The following is a 19,533-nucleotide window of genomic DNA, read 5'->3' as shown; positions in this document are numbered from 1 at the left end:
CACACCCTCCTCCCGTACAACCAGGACCAAGTGTAATTGTCCAGGCCTAACAGCCCCATGTCAGGTTCACAAGCTAGGGGACAAAGGAGAGTGTGATGGCACTAAGTAAAACACACACACACACACACACACACACGTGCACACACTCACACACACATGTGAATGTACATGCACACACTGCTTGCTCAGCAAGGACCATCTAAATTCAAACTAAGACATAAAAGAATGAAAGAGAGGAGGGGAGGGAGGAAGAAAGAAGAAAGTCGTAGGTGAGCAGAGGTGGCCTGGGAAGGGAGGCCATGCCCCTGGCATCTCCTGCATGCACACACGACTATGCTACATGCATGCAGACCACTGTGTGGCCTGCCTGAGGGACAAACCCCAAACTAAAGCGACTGTAGCCAGCCACTGTCCTCCAACAGACCCCAGGGAGCCTCTTGGGTCACTGCTCTTCACTGCTTGCCCTCTGCTAGGGCCTCCGGGTGGCCACGGCTCCTGTGTAACATGCACACGAGGTTGCTAGGGGTGAGTGTGCGTCCTCCTCTTTATTGCTCTGGATCCTGAAAACATGGAAGTCTCTGTCATCTCACAGGAACTTCTCTGTGATGTGACAGGTGGCTTGGGAAGCAGCCGAGCCCAGACCTCATCTTTTGAATAGGACTGTGCTCCTAGGACACAGAAAAACCTATGGGCCACACAAATGGTAACCCTTCGACATTTGTACATCCAGCGGCCCATTCTAGATATGTCAGGAAGGAACATAAAATAGGGGCCTGATCCCTGGATAGGCAGAGGCAAGGCTCTAGGGCCCACTCATTCCTGGCTTCCCAAGGAATTCTGGGTTGAGGTTGTGGCTACCGGCTCTCTCAATGATAAAAGTTTCCTTTCTCCTCTTCCCTATCCAGCCTGTGGCCTTCCACAGCACCTGCCTCTTGAGAAGGGAGAGCATAGGGATCTCATCCTAGGTGGAGTCTGGGTCCAGACATTTTTGAGAGGACAGAGGCTTCAAGCATAAGATCCTCCCAGGTCCCTTTCAAAGTAGGGTTTCTTCTGAACAGTAGTTGATAAGAGGGGAAGGGGACTCTAGGAATGTAGCCAAGATACAATCCTGCTGCCTAAACAAGGTGGGTTGCCACCTGCACACCACATATTGTAAGCATCAGACCCCCCCTTAGCACACACTCTGACATGCATACTCCTACAAAGCCACTTTCAGGAGGTTGCACAGACCCCTGCTGAAGACAAATCAATCAAATACACACAAAGCAACAGACAGAAAAGTGGCCCAGGAAGGGCCCCATCAAGCACTCACCTGGAGGAGGTGAAGAGTGAGCCATTGACTCCTCCGAATGTGGACAGGGCAACGGAAATGGGCATGATCCAAGCCATGACTCCCAGAAGCTTCTCTCCAAAAGTCTAGGGAAGAAAACAAGAAGTGAGTGTTTGGAAAGACGTAAGAGCCCTATTCCAGCTTGCTCCTCACTTCTGGAGTGCCTGTCTCCCATCTAACCTGCTGATTCTCTCTGAGAACCAGAGTCCAGACTACCATGAAGAAGGAACAGCTACACCTCGGGAACACATGCTGTGGGCTAATTAACTGAGAGTCCAGAGTATGGTGGTGATAACAGCAGTGAACACTTATCCTTCGTTATGAATGAGGAAACTGAGTCCCTTAGTGATCTACAGCTTACCTCTCAGATCATACACTGGGGCAATGGAGGGGCCAAGATTGGAGGCCAGGTGCTGTAAGTCCAGCTTGATACACTATGGAGTTCTCTGTACATGGAGGTGCACAGACTTAGGAGTCAGATCTGAATCAAATCCTAGTACCACCTTGAAAAAGGCTTTGTGTGTGTGTGTGTGTGTGTGTGTGTGTGTGTGTGTGTGTGTGTGTGTGTGTGTTAGGGGGTCCTCACCTACATATATTCATACAATTTAGGGGACCAGCCTTTTCTGGAGTCTCTGAGCCAGTATGAGCCTGGGAGATGATATCTAGAGTAGATGTCCTGCTGTGCATGGGAGATTGTGGGATTTAGGAACAGGAGAGGGCAGGACATCTTTATTTTCAAAGATGAGACAAGTGATGACAGAGTTTGGTCTGAGGCTAGGTGAAGGTATACATGGCTCCTAGGCCTACCTCAGATGCTAGGTACCTTGTGATCTCTTTGCCCAAAGAGCGTAGTCACTCTGATTTCTGAATAATTTACTGGTGTGTGTGTGTGTGTGTGTGTGTGTGTGTGTGTGTTGCTGAGGATGGAACACGGGGCCTTGCACATGCTAGGCAAGCACTCCACCACAAGGACCTTCAATATCCACTTTTCCCTGAGGAGAGCAATCAGTTTGCATGACTCCCAGAGAAAGGACAGAGAATCTGTATGTCTTGTGCAAGCATATGTCTCTGTGAAGAGCAGTCTGTCTTCTTACATAACCAGAATGCTTAGAGTACCCTAGATCAGGAGTCAGTGAACTTGTTCTGTAAAACATTAGATATTTCAACACCAAAAGCCATATAGACTCTGTGGCAACTTCTCAGGTAGCCATGGTAGCTGTTTTGGAACTAAACCAACTATTGGTTTGCTTCCAGGCACTTGAAGATACCCTGTGAAGGACACATGTATATTTGACCCTGAGGAGGTGGAATGACTTTCAGTTCCATGAGGCACTGGACCAGAGGAAAGCAAGTGGGCTAAGTTGGCAGATCAACATCAGTGTTCTGGGTCTGCGACCCAGTGTAATTTCTTACCACGGCGACTGCATTTGAGGCCAGCAGCTCCTGGGGGGACATTGCAGTGACATACGCGACATTGGCAAAGACATACACAAATGTGACCAGTGGGATGGAGATGAAGATGGCTCTGGGAAGGTTCCTGTAGAGGGAGAGGAGGTGATAGGGAAGCCCATACCAGGGATGTGTTCTGCTAGGGGACGACATGAGCCTAGACTTGCAGCTTCTTGGCCCTTCCTCTCTCTGGGAGGTAGGCTTTGGTTTTGACTCAGGTAGGGCAGGATTATTTAGAGGAAATAGAACAGCTTAGACTACTTATCACTTCTTGACTTAAATCTGGACCATGCATGCCAGGCTGGGCCTGGCTCCAAACAGATACAACTCTGAGACCTCTCAGGACAACTCCTTTTTCTCTACAGCCACCACACTGGCCTGCACAGCTTTCTGATTCTTTTCTTCTTTTTTGGTTTTTCAAAACAGGGTTTCTCTATGTAGCCCTGGTTGTCCTGGAACTCATTCTGTAGACCAGGCTGGCCAAGAACTCACAGAAATCCGCCCGCCTCTGTCTCCTAAATGCTGGGATTAAAGGCATGTGCCACCACTGTCTGGCCCAATTTTCCAATTTTTTACTTGTCCTGGGACAGCCATAGGACCTTTTCTCTTCTCTTAGCAAGGTGGACAGTAAATGGTTTAAATTCCTGGGAAATGAACTGTTCCTTCATGGAAGAACAGGACAGGTCCAAGATAGGGGTAAGAGGTGGATCTATGTTCCCTTTTCCCAGCAATGGGCACTGTGTAGCCTAAGGTGACCAGAAGAGATGGACTCTTTGACTCACTTGTAAGGGTCCACAAGCTCCTCAGTCACATAATTAAGAAAGTTCCAGCCTCCATAGGCAAAGGAACCTTGGAGGAAAGCCAGAGCGACGAGGCCGATGTCAGGTTCTTGGAAATTCTCAAATGCATTCTTTGGCTCCAGCCAAAAGAATTCTCCTGTGAATACAACAGGCAGGAGGCTGCTTAGAAAAGTGAGCCCAGGCTAGCCCCTGGCCACCCCGTGTGTTGTCTCACCCTCCCCTGTGGTGATATACCTGCTCCCTGTCTGCTCTTAAGCAGAGCAAAGAGGAGTAGGGAATTCAGGTCCAGGACTTCTCAGACCCTGGCACCTCAGAACCATGTCCAAACAAGGGTTCAGATTCAAGGCACACCTCAGAATGTCTTTTTTAATTTTTATTTTATTTCAGTTTTGGTGTTTTTGAGACAGGGTTTCTCTGTAACTGCCCTGGATGTCCTGAAACTCAGTCTGTAGACCAGGCTGGCCTTGAACTCACAAATATACCCCTGCCTCAGCCTCCCGAGGGCTGGGATTAAAGGTGTGTGCCACCATTCCTGGAAGAATGTAATTTCTAAAAAGGTAGTATTATGTGAAGGAAAGTTTATATAAAAAGTGAGGCTAGCGTCAATGACAGTCTTTTTGACTACTTTCCTTAATATATGATTTGAGTTTTCATGAAGAAAGCCTAAGGAACAACAGACACTAGAATGTAAGCTTACACAGGTCTCTAGTGTCCAGTCAGTTCGAGCATATTTTCCTTGCTTTGTCTACAGCCCCTCACTTCCTAAGGGATATCTGGTCTCCTTCTGGGTCCTTTAGTGAAGAGCCTTTAAATGGCCTTCCCAGTATTTACAGTGTTCAGAAACTGTGGACACTCAAAAAAAAAAAAAAAAAAAAAAAAACTTGGGGGGGTGGTGTTGGGCTGGAGAGATGGTTTAGCACTCAGAGCACTTGCTGTACCAGCACAGGACCCAGGTTTGATTCCCAACAGCCATGCCACATGGTGGCTGGAAACCACCTGAAACTCCAGTTTCAGATGATCCAACAGTTTTGCGGGCACTAGGCATGCACATGCCACACATATACATGTGCAGGCAAAACACTCACACACATAAAATAAAATAAATGTATAAAGTATTTTAGTTTTTTTGTTTGTTTTGTTTTGTTTCTGGGCTGAAGATGTAGCTTTGTCGTAGAGCATTTGCTCAGCAAGTGCAAAACCCTGGGTTTAACACACACACACACACACACACACACACCACATATTCCCCACAGCTCTTGACTAAAAAGGTTGGGATAAAGCAGAGTAATTGGCTGTGTTACTTAGACATCTGTAACCCATCATTAGGACAGGAAACCAGGAGAAAGAATTGAGATCAGGTTAGGAAGGATTCATTATCTTTGAAAAGATAGGACAATGTTTCTTAAGCCTAGATTCCTGAAGACAATACCCCCTTCCCCAAGGGCTTAACCCAGTTGATAAAACCATCAAGGGCAGTATCTAGCGGGAACTATTGTCTGTGGGGTCTCTACTCTGCCTTCAGAGCTTGTGGTCAGACAGGAGGTGCTCCTGTTGTCATTTCATTTTCTCCAAGAGGCAGTGACGCTGTGCAGAGCCCAGCAGTGCTGTGGGTCCCATGGAAACCAAATACAGATCAAATCCAGTGGGGAATGTTGGCAGAGGCTTCAAGAATGTGGAGCTCTTTCCCCAGAGATTATGAGTAATATTGAAATACATAAAATTCTCCTCTTCTGTTCCTCATTTTAAGATATTAACAAAGTACAAGAGAAAATGTAAGGAACTTCTTCCCTGAGGTTGTGGCAAAATAGCAACTGAGTTTAGAGATCTGGTGTCCTTGCTTAGCTGTATCAGTCCCGAGGCAAGTGTGGATCTTTGCAAGATGGCGTAAGACAGTGGAGGTGGGGCATCCTGAACCCTGAGGAAAACAGTTTCTCATCTTCTTTGTCAAGCAATTGGACAACAGAAGTCAGTCTAATACACAACTGGGAAATCTCAGGTTGTGTCCAGGCAAGGGGTGGGTGAAGAGTTCCCTCGACATTTACCTTTGCAAATCTGCACAACACCCATGATGATGATCAGGGCCAGGGCCAGGAGCTTCCCAGCTGTGAAGACGTCTTGAACCCGGGTGGCCCATCGGACACTGGAGCAGTTGACCCATGTGAGCAACACTGCAATGACAATACCAGATAAGCCCTCAGAGGCTGCAGGACACAATGCTCCTGTCTCCCAACCTCACACCACAGCCCCACTGACCAGAAACTGAGACTGGGTTAATAGGTTACAATGGGGATTACATGTCTCAATTTGAGCTTGGTTAGAGTGCTCATTCCCCATCCCGGGCTAGAAGCCAGATAGGCAGGGATACATGGGCACTGACTCAGTCAAGGGAGACTTAGTCATGACCAGGGTACAGGATGGAATTAGGAGTTCAATTATATTTGTTCATGGGAAGCCCTGAGCGCTAGTATAATCTCGGATATTACCTTATTGAGTCTGGTTCTGGGGCAGCAGAGGGTTAGGGACTCTTGTTGCTTAGGTTTATTAAGCATAAAATTCACTCTAAAGCAACAAGCAACACCAACGAGATTTGTGCCCTCCTGCCTCAACCTCCTCTTGAAGTGTCTGAATTAGAGGTTTGTGCCACTATACTCACCTCAAAATTCACCTTCTTCTTCTTCTATTTATCTTTATTTATTCTTTGTGTGTATGGGGGGTGGTTTTGAGACAGAGTTTCTCTGGAACTCACTTAGTAGACCAGGCTGGTCTTGAACTCACGGAGATCTGTCTGCCTCTGCCTCCCAAGTGCTGGGATTAAAGGTGTGTGCCACTACTGCCCGGCCCATCATCTCTTAATACGGGAAAATAATGTGCTTCCGGCCTTGACTTCTCATGAAGATTAGGGAATCATCCTTCTCTGGGGACCTGAGGGATGGGGGGGGGGGCGTCCATCATTTGCAGAGAGGGAATGTGGAATGGTTTCTCTAAGCTTCTGCCTCATTTCCCTCATGCCTGGAAGAGGGGCCACAGCAAAGCCAAACGTTCTTTCAGACTCAGGAAGCACTTATTCCTCATCCTAGCAGCTGTGACCCGGAGGTAATATCATAAGCTCATTAGCCTAGGCTACTCAGTTAGACCATACCTCAAAACAACAATGGCAAAACATTCGCCTCTAAGTTCTGTTTATTATTTTTATCTTAATATATCTGTGTGTATCTAAATGTGTACATGTTACCAGTGTGTGGGTGTCCTTGGAGACCAGATGAGGCCATTAGGTTTCTTGGAGTGAGTTCTAGGTGGCTGTGACCTACTCAGTGTGGTTGGGAACTGAACTTGGGTCCTCAGGAAAAGAAGCAAGTGCCTTTAACTGCTGAGCCCTCTCTTTAGACCCTACACCTCATTTATTTATTAGAAAAAAAAAAAACCAGCAACTTTATTTCAGCCAGGTGTGATGGTGCTCGCTTTTAGTCCCAACATTTGGGAGGCAGGGGCAGAGGAATCTCTTTGAGTTCAAGGCCAGCAGGTGTGCATAGCCTTTCCTAGGCCAGCCAGGGCTACGTAGTGAGACCTTGTCTAAAATCATCTTTATTTTATTACTATTGTACATGTGGGAGGGGGTCACACGTCGTGGTGCCATGTGAGGGGTTCAGAGGGCTACTTTGAGGAGTCGGTTCTCTGTCTACCTTCATGTGAGTTGTGAGGACTGAGTTCAGGTAACGGGGTTTGTGGGGCAAGAGCCCCTCTGCAAAGCCACATCCTGAGCCACCTCAGGGTGCCTCTAAGCTTTGCTTGTGAGCAAGTCACTGGGGCTAGGATTCTGGTCATACAGTAAGTGCACATTTAATTTTAGAAGAAATTGTTGTATGTCTCCCAGTAATGAATGTCAGCAAGTTCTCAGGTGCCTGTTCGCCAGCTGTGTTTCTATGTTCTTTGGTGGCATGGGATGGTCAGTATCTCCAGCTCTGCCTCCCTGGAGGAGTCACAGCACTTTCAACAATGTGGACCCAGACAGGCTGGCCAAGTGCAAAGAGGCCAGATGCTAGGTAAGTGAGCTCTCCGCTTTACCCCTGCACTGTCAAGGTAAATTTCAGGAGCTATGGCTTGCAAACGAATGTTTTGCTTTGTTTTGAAGATAGAGTTTTTCTGTGTAGCATTAGCTGTCCTGGAACTTGCTCTTTAAACCAGGCTGGCCTCAAACTCAGAAATCTGCCTGCATTTGTCTCCAGAGTGCTGGGATTAAAGATGTATGCAACCATGCCTGGCAAAAGCATGACTCTTAATTTGCAGACTATTGCAAAGTACTTGAGAACAAAGGGAAAAATTATCCTCCTGGCTCTCCTTTTCCTGAACTAGTGGGCAGGGTACTCCTTGTGTTCGAAGGTTGCACACAGCACTGTAAAAGCAAAGGACCACTTCTGTCTTTCATGCTCCCAAGGGTTCTGACTTCACTTGAATGCTAAAGGACACCAACATCTGATCCTCAAGTAGACTCCTATTTTCCAAGTGTTTCCCAACCCTGCTAGGTCCTGGGAACATGTCAACAAAGCAGGTTGGTCCTGCATCTGTGGTCTTCTTCCCTGCATTGTTTGGGGTTGGCAAACTCCTCCCACCTTTCCAGACCTACCTGTTCCATGAAGCTTTGTAATTTTATTGATTCCTAACAACATGCCTGCAAGATAAGCTGTGTCAGTCACATTTTATATGCAAGGCACAAAGTTTGTCTTTCCTGGATGGAATAGTCCCACACTGTTTTGCTTTATATCTCATCGTGGTACCTATTCATATTAAAGTTATCTGAGGCAGGTGGACTGCTCTGAGTTCAAGGCTACCCTAGAGTACATATCAAATACTGGGTTGTCCAGGGCTTCAATTAAAATTCTGCCTTAAAAATTACACACACACACACACACACACACACACACACACAATTTCTGTTTCTTTAGCTTTTTCACATCTTTAACTCCCAAGCATGTCATCAGTGCTTACAAATAGCAGCTGTAGAACAAATATTTAACAAATGAAGAAAATGCCATAACCCATTAGTTTTCCAATCTCTGAATTCCAAGTGCACACCATTCTCCCCTGTCCCCTTAGAATTTCATTAACAGGGAAGACAATCCCTAGTTGTTTTCATAGAGTTGAAAGAGTAATGGGAAGTCTGACTTTTGAGAGTAGAAACTCTTGATTCTTCATGCAAGAGCTGTGAGCCAGTCTGCTACCACAGCAGAAGAATCAAAACATGTCCCTGGAGGAAGGCTTTTAAGTGCCTGAACAGGGAGAACATTTTGTAAATACTAGAATGTTCCAGATGGACAGAGATCTTGATAAATACACATTTGGTTATCTTACTCAATTCAGTAAGGATTTCAGGGTCACGTGCCTGGTGGTAATCCAACCCAAAGCAATCTTAACAACTTGGCTGTGACCTCATCTTCTCCCCAGGGCCCTGAGATGCTCTGGGTACAAGGCCAGGTGTCCCATACACAGAAATCCAGGCCGCGACAGCAGTGATGACTAAAGGATGAAGGAGACTGTCTTATAAAAGAAGACTAGAAAACAAAACCCACATGGCTTAGGGATGGGTAAGGGTTACAAAGTAAGGGCTTGTATCTTGACCCCTCAATCTCCCCAGAGCAAAACCATCTTCCACTAAGGGGAGGCCAAGGCAGGGTGGACAGATGACGAGAAAACACTTGAGGAAAAGCAGAGCTGGGCAAACTCACAGAGGTGCCTCCTGCTAAGCAAGAGGGAGAATCCCTCCCTCCCTATGTACTGGGATGGAAAACATAAAATTCTCTTTACAAGACTCAGGGTGACTAAGGTGACCAAAGGACAGGTGTTTTGACATGTAGTCTTGTTGTTAATGTCTTCTGTTACTGCCAGTCTTCACAAGAACTCAGACCTTGACTAATATTTAACCTTCCAGTGTCAAAGAGACCTTTCAGAAGTAAGACAACTGCTGAGGCTGGGCAGATTGCCTGTGCCCCCTAATCTCTCAGAACAATGCTACAGGTCCAAGGCTTACCCTTCACCCTGCAGTTGGGCCATCACAGCACGTGACTGAGAGGAGAGAGGGGACTTTGAGTCTCTTGGTACAGCAGAACAGCTTCCTTCACAGCAGCTGAAACTTGAGCCTCCAACCATAGAGGAAAGGTCAGAGAGTGAAGGCAATACTTGCTGGGTGTTTGCCAAGGCCTTCCTGCGTAGGAGGCCTGGTGCTGCCCATCTGCTCCCCAGCACCCCTTTCTGCTGCCAATGACTATGTTCTCTCTGTCTCTGTGCTGCCTGACCCTGAATTCTGCACACCTGGAATCTCGTGACTTCAGGAAAGCCACATGTAGATGGAACCAGTGGTACCATAGCTTGAAACGTAACAGTTTCTATCCACCCATTGTCTATCTACACAGGTCTACCAGAGCCAGGCTCACTGGTACGTAAAGCTAGACATTGTAGTGTAAGCCTGTAATCCCAGCAGGCTGGGATCCTCAGGAGGCCGAGGCTAGAGGGCTGCCATGAGTTTGAGGCTAGCTTAGGCTGCTTAATGAGTTCCAGGACAGCCTGAACTATAGAGGTTTTGTCTTAATTACTCCCATCAATACCCGCCCCCAAATCCAAAACAAAACAAAAAGGGTGAGCACAAAAAAATGTGTTGAGAGCAGAGCCAGCATGGGAGTCAGCCAGCATCCATACTGGACCGAAGCCAGCCCAGGGCATCCTGTGGAAGGGACCTCAGGAATGTGAACTTTACAGCTCTGGTATAGCTAGAAATAGTAATGAAAAATTCTAGTTCTTATTCATGGTAACCTATTTCAAATAGTCACTGGTCTCTGGAGCTCTGTGGAACTCCAGGCATATCTGATTTTCTTGGGCATTTCTCTCTCTCTCTCTCTCTCTCTCTCTCTCTCTCTCTCTCTCTGAGTTAAAAAAACAGAAAAAGAAAAAGATAAAAAGAGCACCGAGAAGACCTGCTTCTGTGCCTTAACAAGATCCTGTCTGAGAGGGAGAAAGGAAGAGGGAGATGCGGGGAGGGAGAAAGGGAGCCCCTAGGGAAGTAGTTCTCAATCTTCCTAATGCCGCAACCTTTAATACAGTTCCTCATGTTGTGATGACCCCCCAAACCATAAAATTCGTTGCTATTTCATAACTAATTTTGCTATTGCTATGAACTGTAATGTAATTATCTGATATGCAGGGTATCTGATATGTACATGTTGAGAACCACTGCTCTAGGGGATATAGCTCAGTGAAAGAGTGCTTGACTAGCATTCACAAGGTTCTAGGTTCAATTCCCAGTTCTGGTAAGAAAAACAAACCAAAACTAGAAAACAACCATCTTGTTCCCGGCAGAGAAAGTGTGCTCAGCCTCACCTCAGATTTGACCCTCACACTTTGATTCTTAGGTAGCACAGAAGTCTCTTTTTTATTTCCTCTGTATTGAAGAGGTAGCATCAGGCTTCTCTTAGGAAGTCAGAATAGTGGCCATCCAAAAGATGCCAACATTCTAATCCTTAGGATTTGTAAATATTGAAAATGAACTTTGTAAATGTTATTCAGTCAAGGATCTGGAGGCATGGAACTTATTTTGGATTATCTGAATAAGCCCAAATGTAATTATAAGAGTCCTAAGGAGAGAGAGTCAAGAGTGGTAAAAAAAAGAGTTGATGATGGAAATGGCAGAGGGGGAATGGGAATTGGGAGAAAGGGAAGGAAGGAGGGAAGAAGGGAAGAAGAGAGAGTTCAAGATGCTATTGCTGACTCTGAAGACAAAAGGGTTCATGAGCCAAGGAATGCAGGCGGTCCCTGGAAACTAGAAAAACTCCTTACATTCGCTAGAGACACAGCCTTGATGACACTAGAGTTTAGGGATTCTGACTTCCAAGATCATAAGATGACAAGTGGTGTTGTGGGATATTTGTACACTGTGTGAAAGTGTATTGTTGTGGTTGGTATGATTAAAAGCTAAACAGCCAATAGCGAGGCAGGAGGTATAGGTGGGATTTCTGGGGAGAGAAAGGAAGAGGAGAAGTAATCTAGGGACCAGGATAAACCAGGAGACATGGAGAAGAGATAGGAGGTGCAAGATGAAAGAGAGGTAACACCACACGACAGAACATAGATTTAAAAATATGGGTCAACTTAAGTTATAAGAGCTAGTTGAGGCAAGACCAAGCTTTCATAATTAATAATATGTCTCCAGGTCATTCATTATTTGCAGGCTGGTGGCAGACAAAAAACTCCTACTACAAAGTTGTGCAGTTTTAAGCCACTGAGATTGTGGTAATTTGATACAGCCACAGCAGAAAAGGAACACAGGGACACTGCAGAAATAGCAGAAAAGAGACCTGGCTTCCAAGAGAAAAGAGAAGGGGTGGATGGAGCTGGGTGTGGCTTGGTGGTAATCCCAGCACCAAAACAGAAACACCATAGGGAGCAGCAGGAACAGGAGGGCTCTCCAGAAGTGGGCTAGAGAAGGTGAGGTCAGCAGTGTGCTCACGCAGTTGGTGCAAGATCACATTTCAACTCTTCTAGTTGCCCAACCAAGCTGGGACCCCACAACTAGGGCAACACCCTCTAATCTTCCTTTATGGGTAACTGTCCTGCCACGGACAACAGTGGTTTCTCCTTTTAGAGAAACCCACAGCATAGGAAACAATATTTCTTCTCCATCTAATCCCATGGGCTCCTCCAAATCTCTCCATATTCCAGATAGCTTCAGATTCATATGGATAGCCCTGTCCCCAAACAAAGCAAAAACAAAGACCACAGGTCCAACTTCTAGCAAGACAAATGGATGGTAGGTGCCAAGGTGTTCACAGGCACGATCCCTTTGTTCTTTATCTTGCTTGTCTGCTTTGGAGACAGGGTTTCATATACCCTTGGCTGGCCTCCAGCTCTCTATGTAGTTGTAGATGAATTTGAACTTCTGATCTTCCTGCCTCCATCTCTCAAGTTCTGGGATTACAAATATGCATCTCCATGACTGGCTTGTCCCCACTGTTTTGCTGGCCTCCTTATTTTATTAACCTGAAGCTATCATCAAAGGCCATGAAAGGAGTTAAGAGGGAAAGCCAAGAAGCTTACTTAGGCTAGGACTCAACGGGAGAGTGGTGTTTTGCTCGTGCAAAGCCCTAGATTCAGTCCCCAGTGCTGAGGAAAACAAACTCCCAAAAGATGATCTCAGGAGTCCTGTGACTAATTTCATATCTCAAGACAGAACTAAAAAGAGGTCACACAGTGTACTGTGTTGTCGTAGACACTAGACATACTTTGATGGGATCCATTCTGTGACTTCTCTAGGCTAAATTCAGGTGGAAAGACACATGAGGTTAAAGGCAGACAAGGAGCATGGTAGGGTGGAGTCATTCACAATTATAAACTATAGATAAAAGGGGCAATTTAAAATTTACCTCTTGAGGCCATTTGAAATAAAACACCAGTGGTCAGTAGTATAAACAAATCTACACTTAGAATGTTCTGAAAATGGATTAAGGAGCTGTGACTTTGCTTGGGATTCCTCAGAACATACAGTCAGGGCTATGCCTGCCACTCTCACTCCTGGTCAGAGGAAGACTGGGTGAGTTTTGAGTGGCAGCTGAGGGCACAACTAGTAAGTAGAACTCAGAATGTCTAGTGTAAGGAGTGAAGTGGTGAGGAGTGGTAGGGTTTTATGAATGCAGGAAGGAGATAGGAACATTTCCTCAGAGGGACATGACAGTTCTAACTCCAGTAGGACTTCATAACTTGAAGTATACTTACAGCCATGGTACCCACTCTGTGTCTTTCTATAGTCCATTCTATGAAGATATTTTGTAATCTGCATGCCACTGTCTAAAGCTTTAGATGATTAATTTAAAAAAATGTTTATAAGCATAAACTCAAAAAGAGAACATGAGCCAGACTTGGTGGTACAGGTCTGCAATCCCAGCTGATGGGAGAGATCTAATCATACGTTAAAAGAAATGCTCTATAAACAGGCAGGGGGAACCAAGACACCCAAACACAGATTACATAAAGCTTTATTAACATTAAACTTTCTTAATGCGAATGAAAAAGGAAAAACAGCTGCAGAAAGACACTGGACAATAGGAAAAACTTCTAAACTAAACCAGCCGATGTACTTCAAGGATGTACTGACCTCAGAATGGAAAGCAGGATATGTGTTATGTTGGGGTAGGGGTTTCGCCTTTGTGTCTACAGAAGAAAAGCTGTGGATACCATCTAAGTTGATCAAGATCCGAGATGAACAAGAAAAATGACAAGTCATCCAACAAATTAGTTCCCATGAGTTGTGCGGAGACCTCTCAAAAGTAGGGGAAATGTTCTGTTCTTGTCCTTATAGGAAAACAGAGAACACTTATCTTCAAACAGCCAAAAGACACTAAACATGTAGGTGCCTACAGTAGAGAAGATAGCTCTCCAGAAAGAACCATTTAATGAAGAGGAATCTGATTTATGGTAAAAATATTTAATTCTAGTAAACTATTTCTATACAGAAATCTATTTCTCTTTACTATCTAGTATTCCTGTAGTCCCAATTCATGTAAATCAATGCTGGCATTGGAGTTGGATTTGGCTTTCATTCTCTAAATTCAAGCATGTTGTTAAGATTAAATTCACAGTCTCTGCCCTTTATCAAGAAGCCAATTATTGTAAGGCAGAAGAAAACAAAATCTGGGGACTCACTTGTTTATATGAAGTTTTCTCTCTGAAATCCTAATTTTCCTCATATACATTTTCATGCTTATTGTTGCCTTTCCCAATATGCATACCTTAAAGGTTGAAAATTTTAATGTTGATGTTGTTTAAGTTTTCCACGAGGAATAATAACAATTCCTAACAGCAATCTTTGAACGCTCCAGAAAGAAGATGGGGCCCCACTTCGTCATTTCCACTTGACTCAACCTGATACATCTGGACTACAAACATCACCCTGAAACTGGTTTGGGACTGTTTTGCCCAAGACAACTCCTGACTAGCTAGCTGTAATGGTGCACCTTCTTATTACACTTTGGCCAGAGTTTCAGACAGAACTCAAGCCAAGCATTTCCTGCCACACAGTGACTAGCTACAAATGTTACAGCTAGTCCTGTCAGAAATTTTGTTGCTAAAAATTTTCTTCCTACAGGATCCCATGGAGCAGTCATTATTCCATTTCAGCAGGAAGTAATCTTAAGATAACGACGTCTCCTTTCCCTACTCTTGGCTTTTAGGGGTAATATTCATCTTCATAGGGTTGGTTTTAGTTACTTAGAGTTGGGTATGGAATGTGACACTTAGACTCTTTTAGATAAGTATAGGGTATGGTTGGGAAAGGTAAGGTTTAGTGAGATATTAGTAATATACAGTTTACATTGTTATAGATTCTTATTTGTGGTAACCTAGGTAAAATTAAGTTTATATTCCCTTCTCAGATGATTTGTATATTATATTTTGACATATTATGTAAAATCTTTCCATTTATGATGTTTTGTGCACAATATCTTTACCATATTCTATGTATGTATACTTTTACTTATGTTCAAAACATTTTGTATATAGATACAATTTAGACTATTTTTATCATGCTATATTATACAGTTCTTGTCAAGACATTTTTACTCTACCTCTGTTTTAGAGATTTACATGTATATATACATACATAGTTATATTGTTTAAGTATTTGTTCCTGCTTTACTCAGGGAAGTTTCAACCAGTTTTATAGCTAGGTTCCCGGATATTACAGATTATCTTCACCCATGTTCCTTATACCTATGAGATTAGTCAGACATAGATGCTTAATCTTCAAACACTTCACAGACCAGCAGAACATGGCATTTAAATGTTTTAATATCAGTACTCCATTGACATGAGACACTATTGCTCCTGACAGCACCATGCATTTTCCAGAAAATATGTTTGGCACTGCTGTTGCTCCTCTGTCTTGGCTAATGGCCTCTTGGGCAAAGAACTGCCCCTACCTCAACCACTGATTTGGATGTGCTGTCCTAGGTGCTTGCAGGAGACAAACATACAAGATTGCTGAACCTTGCCAAGTCAGGGTAAGACAGCTTTCTACCTCCTTGAGTCTGTAGTGGTCTGTTAGATACTCTAGGCCTTAGCCAAAACTGGTTGCACCAACATTGCTGTGAGACTTTGGGTGACTGTCCAGGTAGCCTGCTATTTCTGTCCTTGATGCACCGTTTGGAAGTTGCCTATCCACAAGTATTGTTATCTTCGTTCTCAGTTCTTTGATGAAGTTGAAGATTAAACTATCACAACTATTATTCTCTCTTCCTAGTTAGATATATTAGGTACTAGACTTAAACTTTCCAGTTTAGGACAACTCTACTGCAAACTCTGTTATGCCTTCACCCCAGGACTAGATATGTAGGTTTTAAGTTTGTATGTTCTCGATTTTCCTTTTCTTAGAGCACACTTGTTATTCACTGTTCTGTATATAGTTTTGTATCAAGCCTAAATCTTTTCTTTAGACTAAGAGGGGAATTGTAGTGAGATATTCACGCTGTCCACACCTGTGGCACTGACCACACCCATTGGGGGTGGGGACAGAGGTGGATATGACCTAGGTCTGGGGAAGGGGTCCCAGAGCACTTTCTTGCTTGCTGGACAGGGACAGAGAGCATCCTGAGGCATTCTTGGGACCAGGAACCTGCTGGTGTTCATCTGTCTCGTTGTAAGTTATTTCTCCCTGAATAAACATCTATTCAGCCTATCTGTTTTCCCGATCCTTATTAATCCACGATAGTCAACTGTGTCTCAGACTCCAGAAATAGGAAAACAATAAAACAAATGGCTAGTTCTTATACTTCCAGCTGCTAAGAGGGAATGGCCCACAGAAAGCTGCTGACCTCCTCAGGGCCCATAGGGAAGCCATTCATTGACACATAGCCATTAGTGACCCTGCCCGGTAGTAAGTAGCCACTGAGATCCCAGAGCATGCTCTAAGTGAAGTTTTGAGACAGGGTTTCTTTGTGTAGCCTTGGCTGTCCTGGAACTAACTCTGTAGACCAGACTGGCCTTGAACTCACAGAGATCTGTCTGCCTCTGCCTCCAAAGTGCTGGGGTTAAAGGTGTGTGCCACCAATGCCCGGCCTAAGTGCAGTTTCTTATAATTAGTGATCACTGGTGTTCATTTCAAAACGGAGACACACAATTGGTGGCTAAAGCTGGTTTGGCTCTCTTCTGCCACTCCTGTCCCCAGAGGCTAGTCTCCCCCTCCATTCCTTCCCCATTCACATTCACTTTAGCCCAATAAAAAAAACCCTCAATCCAAGTTCTGTCACATGGAGTCTTGAGAGCCACTTTTTAAAATTACAACACAGGCTATCCTCACCCAGAACTAAGAAACTGTTTTCATGCCTCTGGATGTGGGACTCTGGCTTCTTGGGAAGCCTCAAGCAGTCTATCTTCATCCTGCCAAACCAGCTGCTGGCCCTGAAGCCCTCCACTCTGGCTGACAGGTGAAAACAGGGATAAGGCTATTTGGAGAGAGGGTTAGATTGCTTGTGAGATAAATGGACCAGATCTGTAGCCAATGCTCTACCCTGGGGGTAGATATGTAGGCCTGTGCCCTACTCCCCAGATGCATATTTCCAGCCTCTGGAGAATGACCTTAAGGGACCCAGAACCTTGTTTTATATGAGTAAACAAGACCCCAGCTTTTTAGTAGCAAAAAGCATGATGGGACGGCTCCTTCAGTCCTTTGGCCAAAGCCCAGCCTTGGTTTTTCATCATCTACTAGTCATCCTTTCTTGTCACTCACCGCTGTGGCCCCTGTTGGAGGTACCCATGATCACTGCTGTAGTACCACTTGGAGCTCAGTCTGTCACCCAAAAATACTGGCCTGGCCCCAATCCAGGTGGCACTCTGAACAGCAGGAAGTAGCACGCTGGCACACATGAGTGGCAAAGCAGGGGACAACCAGGCTGATGTCAGAAACCCTTTGCTAACGGGTGACTTGGATTTCTGCCCCTACTCAATCACAGTCTCACATTGCCTCTGAGCTTGCGAAACCCCATTTACATTTTTGTGTGTATGTGTGTGTTGAGATAGGGTCTCATGCAGTCCAGGCTGTCTGCACCCCCCAAGTGCAGAGATTACATGTGTGCCCCACCACAGCCAATCTCTCTTTCTCTTTCTTTCTACTTATGCACATATGTGTGAGGGAATATGCATGCGCATGAGGACCAGGGGTCAACATCAGATAGATGTCATTGCTTCTCACCTATTTTTTGGTGTATAGTCTCACTGAAACTGGCGCTCCCTAACTGGTTAGATTGGCCAGCTAGGCAAGACCCCAGATCCTCCTGTCTTTGCCTTCAGTGCTAGGATTACATTTACCTCTGACTTTTCACGTGAGCGCTGTGGTGATGGGAACTCAGTTCCTCGTGCTTAAGCAGCAAGAACTTTACTCACTGAGTCATCTTCCTAGCCCTATGCAATGTTTGCTTTTTTAAAGATAAGAATATTCCTGTGCAGTCCAGGTTGGACTCAAACTCACTTCAGTCTCAAGAGTTCCACTGTCCCAGTAATGTGCCATTACCCCTGGCTTCATTTGAATTTCTTTTTTTTTTTCCTTTGGTTTTTCAAGATAGGGTTTCTCTGTGTAGTTTTGTAGACCAGGCTAGCCTGGAACTCACATAGATCCCCCTGCTTCTGCCTCCCGAGTGCTGGGATTAAAGGCGTGCGCCATCACCGTCCTGTCTCATTTGAATTTCTTAATCAGGACAGGGCTGGAGGAAGCTTGGAAAAACCATTAATGTTTAATATTGCCAGAAGTAGGATTCTCCTCCTGATCTTTTTAGGGACGTGAAAACAGTGTGTGGAAAGAGGGAGAGGGGATGATCGAGTGTGGTGGCACATACCTGTAATCCTAGCACTTAGAAGGCACGGAGGCAGGGGCAGAGGCAAATCTGAGGCCAGCCCATTTTATATTGAGTTCTAGGGTCGTTATGATTGTATAAAGAGACCCTGTTTTAAAGAAAGAAAAAGAAAGGAAGAAAGCAAGGAAGAAGACCGACAGGCAGACAGAAAGGAAGAAGGAAAGAAGGAAGGGAGGGAGAGAGAGAGGGAGGTGGTGGAAAACGTATGAGGTACCAGAGGCGATAAAGAAAAACAGGTAAGAAGAGAGAATATGAGAAAAGGTGTAGGATGCAAATGAGAACAAAAAGGTGGTAGAGAGGAGCAGAAGGGAGGGAAAGTGATGGCCGGGACAGAAAAAAGAGCTGCAAAGCAGCAAGCAGACAGCTGCTGAAAACGGGAAGCAGTGAGGCCACTTTATAGAAACCAGAACATCCTGTTCCTTTCCAGAACTTCAAAATAAGCACCTTTCTGGGATGGAGCATGCAGCCATCTGAACCAGCTATAAATTCCACCTGGCCAGGGTGAGTGGGTGCCAGGAAGCTGGTGTCATGGTCGCACCTTAGGCCAGGGCATGCCCTTCTCTGCCATGCTCTGGCCAACAACCCCTGCTCCTGTGGCTCTGGGGCCTCAGCAGAAGGACAAGGTGTCTGTGTGCACAGTCCTGCAGGGTGCCATGAGGCTGCTGGGGCACTGGCCCAGTGGCTGGAGAGGGTGTGACCACACTCAGCTCTGTGATAGGCTAGACAAGGGTTCCTTGGCCGCTTCCACCACTCAGAGGAGGAACCAGGCACGTGTTTCTAATCGTGGAAACACTGGGCATGTCTAACCTCATCCGTTTCCAGATCTAGGAGGTAACTGGTGCTGACTGCCAAGAGGCACTGATAGGCAAAGAAAACAGTGCTTTGAGTTCTAAGGCACACAACCTGAGGCTGAGCTAAGGGCCGGTTCTGCCCAGAAAGCTGCAGGATTGAGCGGCTGGTCTTCCTTAAAGAGGTTTAGGTAGATGCATTGGCACAGGGTAGGAGTGAAAGCCAGTGACCTGGCTTCCAAGAACTACCCCAATGCCCAGTGAAACCTTTTTCTTTTCTTTCCCTC

General features: G+C 45.3%; 1 protein-coding gene across 1 annotated transcript in view; it reads right to left on the bottom strand.

The window, feature by feature from the left end:
• Positions 1–19,533, bottom strand: part of Slc7a8 (solute carrier family 7 member 8) — a 57,645-nt gene that overhangs the window by 7,999 nt on the left and 30,113 nt on the right. Inside the window, exons 4-7 of the mRNA XM_051195703.1 lie at positions 5,622–5,747; positions 3,562–3,715; positions 2,744–2,867; positions 1,313–1,416 (exon numbers count right to left, since the gene is read on the bottom strand). Coding sequence (XP_051051660.1) covers positions 1,313–1,416; positions 2,744–2,867; positions 3,562–3,715; positions 5,622–5,747 — 508 coding nt within the window. The remainder of the gene's footprint in view (positions 1–1,312; positions 1,417–2,743; positions 2,868–3,561; positions 3,716–5,621; positions 5,748–19,533) is intronic.

The sequence above is a fragment of the Phodopus roborovskii genome, unplaced genomic scaffold (assembly GCF_943737965.1).
Source record: "Phodopus roborovskii unplaced genomic scaffold, PHOROB, whole genome shotgun sequence".
In the NCBI taxonomy this organism is placed as follows: domain Eukaryota; kingdom Metazoa; phylum Chordata; class Mammalia; order Rodentia; family Cricetidae; genus Phodopus; species Phodopus roborovskii.
The sequence above is the reverse complement of the archived record's forward strand: the minus strand, read 5'-3'. Positions and strand labels throughout refer to the sequence as shown.